This window comes from Pristis pectinata, chromosome 10, assembly GCF_009764475.1.
Source record: "Pristis pectinata isolate sPriPec2 chromosome 10, sPriPec2.1.pri, whole genome shotgun sequence".
NCBI classification, from domain to species: Eukaryota; Metazoa; Chordata; class Chondrichthyes; order Rhinopristiformes; family Pristidae; genus Pristis; species Pristis pectinata.
In genome coordinates, this window is record NC_067414.1 from 49,744,969 (window position 1) to 49,760,206 (window position 15,238).

The 15,238-nt window shown below is 37.4% G+C and overlaps 1 protein-coding gene across 2 annotated transcripts in view; it reads right to left on the reverse strand.

The window, feature by feature from the left end:
• ptprk (protein tyrosine phosphatase receptor type K) overlaps positions 1-15,238 on the reverse strand; it is a 467,398-nt gene that overhangs the window by 3,860 nt on the left and 448,300 nt on the right. For both annotated transcript variants that reach the window (XM_052025063.1, XM_052025062.1), the window contains 5 exons: positions 14,005-14,178; positions 13,453-13,584; positions 8,657-8,782; positions 1,666-1,829; positions 181-316 (listed from right to left, as the gene is read on the reverse strand). In XM_052025063.1, the coding sequence (XP_051881023.1) occupies positions 181-316; positions 1,666-1,829; positions 8,657-8,782; positions 13,453-13,584; positions 14,005-14,178 (732 nt within the window). The remainder of the gene's footprint in view (positions 1-180; positions 317-1,665; positions 1,830-8,656; positions 8,783-13,452; positions 13,585-14,004; positions 14,179-15,238) is intronic.

Consider the following 15,238-nt stretch of genomic DNA (forward strand, 5'->3'; position numbering starts at 1 on the left):
GGGTTGGATGTGTACTCTTGCATCCAAAGTACTGCAGAACATTCAACAATGACACCAATAAAACCTGAATTTTATTTTAACATAATACAAATGGGCAGAAGCTTAAGATTTGTTTAATATATTGGGTTTCATCTATTTCTGTACATTAAGAGGAGAATAAAAGGGAAAACAACTTCTCACCAGAGTTTCCACCATATTTGGTTTGCTGTTTCGAAGGGTCTTTACTCCATGGAAAACATCCACCACATTTTGCCTTTTGATCATTTCACAAATGATGTTAAGGGCACAGAACATTCCACTGCGCCCTCCTCCGTTTCTGAAATACACCAAAGAAATGTACAGCCTTCAAATTCTCAATGCTCCACGTTATTTTCTAGGTGTAACGAAACCGAGATCATGTTTGACAAATTTGCTCCAACTCTTTGAGGATGTAACAGAATAGATTAAGGGAAACTACATGTAGTGTACTCAGATTTCCAGAAGGCATTCGATAAGGTGATAAAAAGATTACTGGACAAGTGGATAATATATTGGATAGAGGAGTGGCTACAAAGTTGGGATAATTGGGTCATTATCACAATGGCAATCAGTAACTAATGGGGAACGACAGGGATCTATGCTAGTGTCTCAACTAATTATAAACTATACTGTTGACTTGGATGAAAGCTTAGAGTATATTGTGACATTTGTTAATGACATGGGTTAGCAAATTGCGAGGAGGGCACAAAAATAGTCGAGCCCAAGGCAGTATTGTTGAACAGAGGGACCATGGTGGCAAAGGTGACATATGGCATGATTGCCTTCATAAGCTGTGGCAGAAAGTAAGAGAGGAAGGATGTCATGCTACAACTTTATAGGACACACTTGGAGAGTATTATGTGTATTTCTGTTTGCCACACTGTAGGAAGGATGTGATTGCATTGGAGAGGGTGCAAAGGAGGTTTACCAGGATGTTGCCTGGATTGAAGCATTTCAGTTATAAGGAGAGATTGCATAGGCTGGTTTTGATTTCCCTGTAGCGGAGGAGTATTGGGAGAGTGGGAAAGTGGTGTCGAGGCTACGATTGGATCAAACGTGATCTTACTAAATGGCAAAGCAAGCTCAAGGGGCTGACAGGCCTACTCCTGCCTCTTATGCTTTTTTTTATTTTTGTCTGATCAAATGTATTTATATATCTTCTAAAAGTACGAGCAAAGCACTGTCCTTAGGTATGTCGAATCTGAAAAATAGTTGAATAAATTGTTACTCTTCCAATGAATTTTACTATTTGTATCTAAATAAACTATATTTACTGTGAAGAAGTCTGCTTAATTAAAAAAGTCAAACTAGATTTGGCAGCTTAATGCACAGGTTCGCCTCCCAAATTTGCTGAAATCCTCTTGAATAATTTTTCCAACAAAAGGGATCCTGACATAGAATTGCTGTTTCTGCTTATTATTTTTGGTTTGTTCAAAACTGTATGAAATTATCCAAGGTGCCCAATCTGAATCTACAAACAGAGCTAAAACTATTAACATTAAAATATTAATCATTACATCAATATTGAGCTAAAATGGCATCCTGCAAATATAAAAAGTGTAAACACAAGCACTGTTCACTGCAGCTATAAATACTGAAAGATTGTAGGACCAAATGATTAAAAAGCACCCTTATGATGTTACTCACAGACAGTGAACAATAGTGCGTCCTTCTCCTTCATCACATTCTTCTTGCCATTTATCAACCTGAAGAATTAACTTCAGAAATGATCGCTTCGAGGCAGGTACTTCCCTATGAGCAGCCCATCCCAAGTACTGGAACTGCTGCACCATGAGATAACCTTCCTGAGGCTGAAGGATTAAATAAGAAACAGACATTGATGTACCTGCTTCAATATAAAAATAATAACTGACTGTTATCATCAAGGCTAATTCATCTTGCTAAAGTAGCTGTAACTGCTGCCAGTGCACAAAACATAAACGGCACTGCATTTATGCACATACATTTCCAATGTATCCTTCTCTTCCTGCAGCTTTTACTTGTGGAATAATGTTTCACACAAGGTACTGTATTACAGTGTACCCAGAGAGAAGAAAACCTGCCATAGAGTGTAATTCTCACTTGGAGAAATACACAAAGTGAGCACCAACATGTTTTTCCAACACTACCACCCCAAACCCCAGAAGATACATATATTTTAAGGAACAGTGCGATTATTACATTCTTCCATTTGCTGTTGTGAGGCTTGATTGCCACAGCTATAGATTTTAATGTCATAATATGAAAATTGCAGCTTTAATTTTAGTCAAAACACCACAATGATCAGGCCAGAATATTACTCTGATGTGCATTTTGATATGATTAGGTTTATTTAAAGTTAAAGATGACTTAATTCATTGTGCTATAAATATATGTTAAATAACAGTGAAGCAAGATTACACAGAAAATAAGAAGAAGGTCAAGGAATGGGATTTTAAAATTAATGGCCAAGTAACTGGAACCCAGTTACTGGATCATCCACCAGTGAACCCAGTGATCATGAAGGATTAAATACACCACAGGCATAATGGTTTTTGCATCACACTGGCCCAACATCCCTTTCTCCATTGCCTCGTCTGAATCCCAGCAGCTCACTCACACCTGTTTTCTGGTCCTTCAGTGTATTTCCCTGCTCACTGGTGTTTTCTCCTGAACAGGACACAGGTATGCTCAGCCGGGCAGTCACAAACATCATGCACATGGGCCAATTTTATATGATTAAGTATCAGTTCAGTTAAGGTTTATTTGCAGTGTCAGCTGTGGTACAACTGCTGGCATTCTCATCTTTGAGTCAATAGTTTAGTTCTCACCCAGGAACTTGATCAGAAAGACTGACACTACAGTGAAGTACCGAGGCAGTCCTGCATTGTCAGATTTTTCTTGAGGTACTGAGCTGAGGGAGAATCCACCAACTCCTTCAGCTGGATGCAAATGATCCCATGCAAGTATTCTGAGAACAGTAGAGTTGTCATCAATGTCCTTCAAAACATTTAAGTTACTAAACTGAAATAGATGGCTGTGCTTCAAGAAGTAACAGATGAGATACAAAATGGGCTAGACAATGACAAGTTTCTTCTCTTTGATTGAGAATAATATTTAATTCAGCTATTATCACACTGATAAGGTTGCCAGCACAAAAATGGTTTAACAGAATTAGAGTTAGTCAAATGGTAAATGTATAACCTATTCAAGTGATTCTGATCATGCATAGTCTACAACAGTCAAGCCTGGGTGCATGTTTTGAACCCATCTGATTAAGATATTCCAATGTTAAGTAGTTTCTTTTCTAGATACAGCAATTGAAGGAAATTTGCCTGTTTCATCAGAACAATGTGCAGGTCCAGTGGACCATTGAATGGGAAGAGGGAAGTGAACTATGGCAGATATAAAAAGATCAGTTTCCAGATGGTGGTTTAAGTTAAAATTACCCATCTTCTATCTTATTGTCTTTGACTGCATTAATAGGATCAAACTACATTTCTGTCATAAAACGTCACATATGCCTCAAGAGATATCAGTTATCCACATTTGATTTACATGGTATATTCCCTGCCTAAAGATCATGGTTCCTCCTGCAGAAAAAAAAATCATTGAAAGTTAAATCTGTTTATTCATTAGCCAATGTTCATTCCTGTAGAAGACATTCCCTATTGGCTAATTAACTGTGGAACATCACAGCTGATATAGACCTTGTATATACGTCATCTAAATCTGCACATAATTTGGGGGAGATTTCACTGGTCACTAAGCTTGTATTCGCTTCTAACTCTGGCAAGTATTTATGCTCCAAATTGTCCATCTTTCCTGAGATCAACCTATTCAGATGATATTATGTTGGTTATAAACTGCAATAAAATAATCTGTGAGAAAATAAAATGAATGTGGCATTTTTCAAAAATTTTGAAGACTTTCACCACTGAATGGACCTAATGATATATTCTTTCTTCTTTGAGATGTGGTCATTTGGTCCTTTGGAAATCACCAAGCAAAATAATGATAACAAGTTGAAATGCACTGTGTTCCAGAGTTAATGAGTCATTCCAGAGTCATTCCACTCCCCCCCCCCCCCACCCCCACCACCCTTCACTCTAAATTACCTGCAATAGGTTTCAGCCAAGCTAAACAAAAAAGTTGATAATCCTTGAGTGAAACCTCAAGTGATGGGAACTGTCAATCCTCACATAATGTTTTGTGATATCCATCTTGACAAAATGTGAAACGCAAATTGTACAGCAAGTATTCAGAGCATTTTCTGCTTCTCCCAAAGAGTTCCAGCATGCACAGCATTTTGCTTTTGTATAAATTCAGTGGTGGAAAGCTTGTGGTCCACTACTTCCATAATCAATAAAGAGTGATTCTATCTGTCAAGAATCATACATCCTCATGGCTCATGTGTATCAATGGCTCATCTTTCTTCTCTTGTCTTTCTGTTCCACTGGGACTGCCACTTTCTACACTGTCACTTCTCATACAAAAAGACCTTATTCATCCTTGTTTCCAGGGAGTAAAAGCAATATTTTAAACTTGACCCCTCTAGTTTCTAAGCATTTTACCTTAATGTTCTATTGTGATTTTAAAAGAAATTTATCCTGATAAACTCTTGCTATACCGATTTTTCAGATCACTGATTTTACTTCTTTTGTAAAATGGATGATGGATGACATAAAATAATACAATAAAATCATTAAATTTATAATTTCATAATGTCAGAAAGCAAAAATTATCTCCAATACTATTTTTCTAAGTAAACCTAAATTAAATCTAGGTCAATTTATGTCTGAATGACAATTACAGGCCTGCCTAAAGAAGCATTCAATCGCCTCTCCGTAAATTCTGAGGTGACCATTCACAGCACTTTCTGCTTTCCCTGAAGATTTGCAGAATGCACCATATTTTGCCATTTATTATTACAAATATTATTGGCCACCATTGCTAATTTGTATTAACTAATTGTTATTTTAGTTTATCCAAGATTCATACAGACTTAGCATGGGTACTGTAACAATCAGTTTGAACGTACCCAATAGCACTGTGAGAGTACGTTCACCTGAAAGACTGCAGTGGTTCAAGATGACTATTGCCTTCTCAAGGGCAATTAGGCATGAGCAATAAATGCTGACCTTGCCAGTGATGCCCAGATCATGAAGACAAACAGAAAAAAAAATCCCCAGATTCTCATAGTATCTAAAAATCTACCAATCTCTGCCTTGAACACACTCAGTGATCAAGCAGTCAAAAACCTTGAGCAGAGAATTCCAATCATCCCTTATCTTCTGGGTGAACAAACTTCCCCTCACCTTGGTCCTGAATAGCTGACCCCTTATTTTAAGACTGTGATCCTTCGTGATTCAGGTAGGGGAAACATCATTCCTACATCTACTCTCTCAAGTCCTTAAAGAATTTTGTACGATTTAATGAGATCACCTCTCATTCTTCTAAACTCAAGCTATGTATTTGCTTATTCTCTCCTCAGAGGACAAACCTCTGGAGAACCATCACTGTATTGCTCGTATATCATTCCTTAGATAGGGCGCCTAGACCTGTATACAATATTCCAGGCGCAGCATCATGATGATTCCAAATAGTTGCACTAAGAGATTTTTAATCATGTAATCATATCCTCTTGGAATAAAGGCCAACAATCTGACTGCCTTCCTAATGCTTGCTGCACCTGCATGTTAACTTTCATTGATTAATCTGTCCTTCTGAACACCAACACCTATCATCTCCAATAGCTTTTCTATTTTTTTCTACCAAGTAGATGACCTCATATTTTTCCACATTACATTCCATCATATCCTGGCCCATTTACTTAACTGATATCTCCTTAAAGCCCTCCTGCATTATCCTACAGCTCATATTCCTTGTCTGCTAGCAAAGCATTCAGTGATGCTACAATGTGAGCTGAGGAGCACATTACGCTAAAACATTCTCACAGACTGCAAACCAGGAAGGAAAGTGCCTCGTTTTTAATTCGCTCTTTAAAGATAAAAACAAACACACTGGATTAAGGCAGAAGCCAAAACATATAAACAAATATTTTAGAAACTTTTTTTAAAAGTTAGATGTTGACATGTTTACCTGAGAGATTTCCTAAAAATACACATAGTTTTCTTTGGTTGAAGATTAAAACCTCAAAAGAAAGTCTAACATTCATATTGTAAAATTCATTTGTAATTACCTTAAATTTACTCAATTTGATTGATTATTCTTGATTCTGGTGCAGAGGGCCACAAAACAGTGTCACTGAATAACTGAAGTAACTTCAGTATTTCTGGGTTAATCCACGCACAGAGAGAAATCCTGTTGCTATTAATTTCAGTGTATTGATGGTAATAGAATACGGTTTCCTCTCATGACAGTGGCAAAATCTAGACGTGTGAAACTGGTTCACTGGATTTCACTCATTCAATAATAAATGAGAGAATAAACTAACTGGATTGCATTTGCTACTGAATTAACTAGATTCCACATTAATAAAATACATTTGATGGGAAATGAATTATGAAATTAATATAATGGATCCAAACCACTGAGTCACACATGAAGAAGTTAATGTTTGATTCCAATGAGTTAAATGAATTCAGTGGATTTGATTCATCTAGATAACAATAATGAAATAACTACACCGCAGTCAGTCATATAGAATTTTTAAAAATTAAATTGATATATTGCATGTACTCCGTGCAGGTTTATTTCATTAATTCACTACATGGAATGAATATCATAGAAATTGAGGCTATACAAACCTAATGCACCTTTATTAGGCAGTTCATCCACCCCCAAATTCATGCAAAATCAAGCAGGGATGTGAAATGCAGTCTTATCAGTGTCCAGGAAAGAAATAAGTAAAACCCTACAACTCATGGGAGGTGGTGCAGCTTGTCAGCAACCACTGTGAATAGTGCAGAGAAGGGTCTATTGATAAATGTTGACTGGAGAGCTAAGAAACTGTTTCCTGTGGGATGCAGCAGAGGAAGAGATGCCCAGAGGAGGAATGGATGGCAATACTAAGTAATCTCATGGTATAGTGCTATAAGGCACTATGTCATGAAACTAGGACAGAAGAGCAAGTGTGAAGGGAGGGAAGGAAAGGGAAGAGCAATCAGAAGGATTTCAGATACATATCAATTACAGTACAACTGTTCAGATGTGTCAAATATATTTTGTTTCACTGGTGTGTGTGTGTGTGTGTGTGTGTGTGTGTGTGTGTGTGTGTGTGTGTGTGTGTGTGTGTGTGTGTGTGTGTGTGTGTGTGTGTGTGGGTTTGTTTCTGTAACAAATTTTATATTCACTTCATGGGATCTCTGTTTAAGCAGGTATTTTTGTGACATGAAATGGATGTAACTGCAAAAGTAATTGGTTGAACAGAACAGTTATATAATAGAAATTAAATAATGTTCAAGGACCTTTTTGGTTTACAATACTGCTTTAAACTTCTGTCTGAACACATTGCTGTTCTTCTCAACCTATGAAGTAAATTTGGATCTAATGGTAACAATTTTCTGTTCTTTCAATTTTCACAAGTGAATATGAAAAGCAAATGCACGTTGGTATTTCCCCAGACTTACAGACTCCCCAGCCGCTTAAATCTCCTCTGCAGCACTGTGGTTATCAGAAAATGTCCAAAGTAGGGACTGGGTAACTGACCCCGGAATTTCCCTTCCATATACAGAAACACATGATTGTTGTGTGTTGTAATTCCAGATTATAGAAAAAATATTTATTGGGGACACCTGGAGCAAAAATCACATTACCATCATCAACAATACAATATATTGGTGCAGAATACTGAAAAAAAAATCACATTAATTATAATTCAAATACACAAATCAACTTGATTATCAAGTTTCAGTCATATTTAAAATAAACTGAAGTTCAATTACACCTATGATATTTAATAATGATAGATCTGCAAGGTGATGTTACATTTGATTCTGAGTAAAATAAATGTAACCTTTAATGTAGATAGAGAAGCTCCGGCAAACATATTTTAGTAGAATTACTTTTAATAGGATTTTGATTTTCTTTCTAAATAACGTATGGGTTAAATTGATAAATTGAGTGACACAAAGGTAGATAAAAGGTTACAAAAATGCATTCCATTGCAAAAATTTTAAATGCACAAATTTAATACAATGCTTCTCTTGGGAGGCAAGACAAATAGCTTTACATCAAAAGCATTTGAAATATGCTTAAAAAATACGAATATCAGAAATAAATCCTGCTCTACCACATCTTTATCACTCCCTGTTGTTTGGAAGGTGCGAGATACTTTGTGGAACAACATATCGAAAAAATAGTAGTGATTTGTTCTACCTGATGATGCAAAATTGTATCATGTCAAATTACAACAACCTTTCATACATTATCAAAATTAAATGGAAAATTTATTTACTTTCAAATAATCTTCATGGGTTTATTATTATTATCAATTGACAACTTCACAGAATTGAGATAAGAAGTTTGTCTGCACAGGAAAAAGACCGCCACATTGTTACTGAACGATTGAAATGAAGGAGGAAGAGTGACAGCACGAAAAGCTCAAAAATAAAGCTGTTTGTCCAATAAGGAGCAACGAAAAGTAGCTTCATTTTGACCAAGGCTCCCAGAATAACATGTTCTGCAAAGCACTTACCCTTGTAAGATTGCATATCCTGAAGAGCCGGCTTACTAAATCACAATCCATTGAACAAGAAATGCAGTCAACTTGGATCGGCCCATATCGAAGTGTCCCCTCTTCTGGCCAATACTGGGGGCATCCCTAAATTACCAAAACATATTTGTACTTCATGAGATTTTGTGTGCATGGCAAAGCTGCAGGTCAATATATAGCACGTGTGGACCTTAAGGGCCATTCACCACTTGTCAACTCAACTATCTGTTATGAGAAGGGATCCTCCACAATATTTTCTGTCATATTGGAATCCCAAGGTCCTTTTCACTCAATTTTAACAACAGAAAAGCTATTTCAGTATGGGTTTGTTGCATGTGAGAATACTCTATCAATCTCTCAACTGTGTGGAATTACCAAAAGGAGGCCATGTATTTTCTCAAAGAGGGGCAAGAGACAAGCTAATCTCAATATGTCAAATGAAGAAATAATCAAGTCCAGCTGACAGCATGAAATGGATAATATACTAATGTCCTGAAATGGCAGCTAACATTGGTGCCAGCTAATTGACTACTAATAAACATTATACGCCAAAAGAATACAAGTCAAATTCCATGAATTTCCACGTTTTTGCCATCAATGAGATCAAACCAGAAACATCTGAGGGACCATGATAGATTAGAAGCTTAAATGGACAAATCCTATCATCATGAATAAAAGCACAAGGGTGTGGCCTAACACCTTGCTTTAAGTGACTCATCACTTGATACCTCATAAAACCACTTCTATTAAAGTCAGGCCAGAAGTAGAATGGAATACTCAGCATTTGTCAAGAAAGCTAAAACTTGACACACTCCATCCTAAAGCTGTGGTGGGTCATTCAATGAACTTGATTCACTACCTCACAAAGAGAATACTTCAGCCTGCAAAACATTTGACCTATAAGGGTTCACTCCAACCTAGGAGGAAAAGGCAAGGGGTGCTTATGAATATTTAGGTTGGTAGATGGTATACCAATCAAACAGACTGCTTTGTCCTGGATGGTATCAAGCTCAGTCATCCAGGCAGGTGGAAAGTATTCCAACAATGCTGACTTGCACCTCCTAGGTGGTGGAAGTACTTTGAAGACGAATCACTAGCTGCAGGATACCAAGTCTCTATCCTGCTCCTGTAATCACAGTATTTATTTGACAGATCCAATGTTGACTTTAGGATTTTGATGGTTGAGGATGCTGCAATGGCATTGCCATTGTAGGTGATTGGATTCTTTCTTGTTGGAGATGGCTATTGCCTGGCACATCTGTGGCCACAGATGTTACTTATGACTTATCAGCCCATGCTCAAAGCTGTTCAGGTCTTAACTGTCTGCAGGCAAGGACTGCTTCATAGAGTCATAAGAGTTATACAGCACGGAAACAGGTTCTTCAGCCCAATTGGTCCTTGTCAACCAAGATGCCCCATCCAAGCTAGTCCCATTTGCCAGTGTTTGGCCCATAAAATTCTATACTTTTCTTATCCATGTACCTGTCCATCTGTCTTTTAAAAGTTATTATACCTGGCTCAACCACTTCCTCTGGTAGCTCATTCCACAAACATACCACCCTTTATGTAAAAAAGTTAGACCTCAGGTCCCTATTAAATCTTTCCCCTCTCACATTAAACCTATGCCCTCTAGTTCTTGATTCCTCAGCCCTGGGAAAAAGACTAAGTGCATTCATCCTATCTAGGCCCCTCATTATTTTATACACCTCCATAAGATCACCTCTCAGTCTCCTAAACTCCAAGGAATAAAGTCCTATCCTGTCCAATCTCTCCCTGTGACTCAGTCCCTCCCAAGTCCTGGCTTCATTTGCTGACAAATTGTGAATAGAATTGAAAACTGTGCAATTATCAGTAAATATCACTTCTTCTGACCTTAAGCAAGAAAGGAAGGTTATTGATAACACAACCAAAGATGGTTAGGCCTACGTCATGGCCCCGACTAGCTCTTGCAGCAGCACCCAGGAGAAGATGTCCAATAACCATAAATGTCTTCCTTTACGAGATATGTCACCAACCACTGGAGCGCCTTCTCTTGATGCCCCACTGCAATCAATGTTACCAAAGCTCCTTGATGTCAAGGGCAGTCACTCTCACCAGACCTATGGAATCAGGTCTTTGGTCCATGTTTGAAGTAATGCGGTGAGGATGCCTGGAGCTGAGTGGTTCTGGAGAAACTTACACTGAGCATCTGTGAGCAGGCCAATACTGAGTAAATGCAAGTTGATAGCACTGTCAATGACACCTTGCACCACTTTGCTGATGATTTAGGGTAGACTGATGAAGCAGTCACTAGGTGGATTGTACTTATCCTACTTTTTGTGAACAGGATACAGCTTTTATGCATTGTGGGGTTGATGTCAGTGCTGGAACACCTTGGCTAGTGGCATAATTAATTCTGAAGTACAAGTCCTTAGCAATACAGCTAGGACGTTGCTTGGACTTGTATTGTTTGTTGTATCCAGTATTCTCTGCTGCTACTTCATATCACATGGTATGAATCAAATTGGCTGAATTCATGATGGTGGTGATCTCAGGAGGAAGCTGAAATGGATCATCCACTCAGCCTTTCTGGGAGAACATAGCTGTGAATACCCTTCCTTCAGCACTCATATATTCTGTGCCCTCCATCATTGAGCATGTGGTCATTCTTGAAGCCTCCTCCTTCCATTCTCGCTTGTACCAGATACAGCATGACTGAAGAACCTTGATTTATTTCATTTGTAAGTGGGATCACTTATCTCTTTCTATTGCAAGCTGCTTTTGCTGTTCACTACATATATATTTCTGCATTACAGCTTTGCCAAATGGCATCTCACTTTTAGCTTCACCTAGTGCTGCTCCCAACAAGCCACTTTGCACTTTTCACTGATCTACATATGATCCCTTGTCTTGTTAAAAATGATTGTGTGAGGGATATGTCAGGCCATGAGGTTACATATTATAGTGGTGTATATTTCTGCTTCTGCTGATGGTTTAGTGTCTTATTGTTTCCCAGTTTTAGGCTGCCAAATCCGTTCCAAGCCTGAATGTATCTCATTTAATGTAACTGCAGTGCCACACAACATAATAGATGGGTCTCCACAAGAACTGTGCAGTAGCTATGCTATTATGGATAAATGCATTAACAGCAGGTAGACTGGCAAAGAGAAAAACAAATTGGTTCATCCCTTGTGTTGCAACTTCTGGCAGCTACATTCTTCAGGTCTGCTCAGTCTGAGATGGTGATACCAAGACACTCAAATGAATAGACATTGATGTCCCTCATGCAGTGTACATTCTGTGCCCTTGCTACTTTCAATGCTTCTTTCAAGTATGCTTGTGAGGAGGATTTTGCAAGGTTGACTGGATTGAGAGTGATCTTGCAGTGGGTGACTTGGGAGACACAGTTGACGGCCGGCGGTCTGTCCAGTCTTATATTTTTTTCCATTTTAACGCGGTGGTTATGATATAACTGAGTGTCTTGTTCAGTCATTTGAGAGTACAGTTAAGAGATAACCACATTGTAGCAGGTCAGCATTCACAAATAGGCCGGACCTGGTAAAGATGCAAAATTCCTCGCTGAAGAACATTGGCAAATCAGATGGGCTTTGACAACAGTTTAGTGGATTCATGGTCATCATTACCACAACTAATAGCTTTTTTTTTATATAAAAAGACCTATGGTAAGATTTGGGCTTGTTTCTAGATTTTTAGTCTATCGTTCAAGATTAATTATCCAGTAACTTAACCACAGTACCTCCAAAGGTTCAAAGAAATTCTATAAATAATACCAGAATTCTCAACTTGTTCCATTTTGGCAAAAAAATCTCACAATTAATAGAGAACAGTGCAAATATGAGAGAAAGCAACCTGACACAGCCTTGAGCTGGTTTACCCAAATTAACACCAGCATGGGGACCAGGGCTGAGATGTGCATTATGTCGAATCCAAATGATTCATTGATTATTAAAACTCAATGTAGGGCAAGGTGGTCTAATTTTAGAGCAAATAAAAACTATACTGTGAACTTAGTTACCACACGATTGCAAAGATTAATATTCCAAAAGCAACAACAGACTATTGTAACGTCATGAAAACAAGTGAACTTCAAACTTGTGGGCAAACACATTCATGCAAACTTAGTAATTTTGTATGCATGCTTATTGCATGGAAGTTTCATTATGAGCATAAACCCCAACAATCCACCTCCTCTGGAAACAAATACGTAAATATGGTGTAAAAGTTGATAAAATCATATTTCTCCAAAAATCATAATTAAGTACGGGAGGTTGATGTAACAAATAAAATACATTGGATATCTACTCAATTCTGGAACAGTTCAGATGGGATTTATTTTGGATGGTGCCTTCAGATAACATTTTATTAAAAATGTGGCAAGAATTCTTCTCTCACTCAAAAGTGCAGATGGTAGTAACGTGTAAGATCCATAGCTCCACATGGAAATCACATTTTCATGACTGGCCAGCCACTATAAGAGGCTAGAAACACTGACAAGAGCAAAAATTTTGGAGACGTTTTATACAAATTAATTTGTGATATGATATTATGAAATATTGAACAATAGGGCATGCTATTTATGTAAAATAACTAACTTTTCTTACCTGCATGTGTTTTATTCATCAGGAAAATTAATCAGTATATATTCCTAATCTACTCACTTGTGTGGCTAAAGATTCTAAATTACACACCAGTAATATTTCAATGTAATGCTTGAAAATTCATGGGTGAACATACGAACAATGTCATAATATTCAGAATGCTAAAATCACTGTAGTTACCTGAACAAGGTCCAACTCATTCAGCATTACTACAGAAGTGCAGCCATAATCATAGACCAGTCTCCAGAAATCTTTGACTGTGTTTGGCAAAGGATGTTGTGTGACTATAAAGGCAGCTGGTTGTCTGTAGCTCTGTAAAGATAGAAAGAACAAAAACTTAAGTAATAAAATGGTTTAGCCTAGTTTTGTTTTTAACAAGGTTGGAAAACTTAAAGCGTGTCCATTTTAAACCAAGAGCAAGTTCAGTCCATTACTTAGCCCAGGTTCCTTGAAGGACATTTCATGACCTGGCTGCTGGAAGCTGTGCAAGTACAGCTTGTGCAAGTGCAATTTGCTCTTCAATTTGAAATTAACTCAGTTCCCTGCCCCCCATTTTTGCAGATGAAACTAAAATCCTATTGGTTAAGGCAAGCGGGAGGAAACAAATTTGCTTCTCGTCTTTTCAGTGATGTTGCATAATGCATATCAAAGCATCCAATCAAACTGAAGATGAGAATAGATTAAAATACATGTTTTCTTTAAAAATTGAATTAAAATGGATAAATCACATACATCCATAAGAGCAGCATTGATGTAGTTACTGCTTTCACCATCTATGGTTATTAAAAATGGCAGGCATCTGTCTGGTGGCAGTGAGTCCATGTATCGATTCTTCTCATGATTCCTGGGAAGAAGAGCAATGCTGCAGTCTTCAGGTTGTAATTGTGAAGATACAGAATTTAGAGTCTGTGTAAGAAAAGAAAGCAAGAAAATCCATTAGTTGCCAAGGTGACTCTTTAATATTATGTCTGGCCAACATATTCAGATAGCAGATTCAATTCCCCCCTACATGTATATTAAATATACAAATGCTCTGGAGCTAACAGGATAACACAACTATGGCCACAGTTTATTTCAAGCTGAAACTGTTGATTTACACTCAGAATTTTAGGATTTCATTTTCTAGTTAGGTACTGAAAGTCAAAGATATTGACACTGATTACACAACCCTGGTAAATATTCTTGCTGGAAACACTGAGCTACTAAAGGAAGGTTTGCAGGAAGTATAATGAAGTAACTACATATTATTTTATTTAAAGAATTTTGAAAAACAAACCCAAATTCCCACAACCATTTTAGCCTTGCATTGGGAGTAAATCTAATTGTCGAATATGGAAAATCTGCAAACAACTGAATGAACAATATTGCATTTGGTAGCCTGGAAAGTTTACCATTACTGGCTAAGTAGTCTCCAGAAGACAGCAGTGGCCTTCAGGAGGTGCAGCATAGTTAAGTAGACTGTAAGTACATGGACATCATCTACAATGCTTGGGCCTTTTGACAGTCCTATCAGCTGGAAGAAAATCCCAGACCCTGTTTAAGATGCCTCCTTGCTGCAACATGATGCTGTGATTTTTTTTGTAAGAAGTAGCATGAAGATCGATGAAAATACAAGTTTTATAATGCAAGAAATGAGATCTATGTAGAAAATGTTATATTAAATTTTGACATGTTCCACAGGTACAACCCAGAATAGTATCATGAATGAAAACATGAATTTACATTGCAAAACAATGTAAATACAAAGCCCAACATCAATCACCAATTAAAAGTCTATTTTTGCAGTTCCTAAGGATGATTCCATTCATTAGATATACCTTATTTCCCAAAACCCCATTTGATTAAACTAGATTTGTTAACATAGATTCATTAAAAATTACTGTCACTGAGTATTAGCAATGTGAATGCACGATTGCTGTAATATAATGGCACACATTCAACTAAAAGAATGCATATCTATATCTTG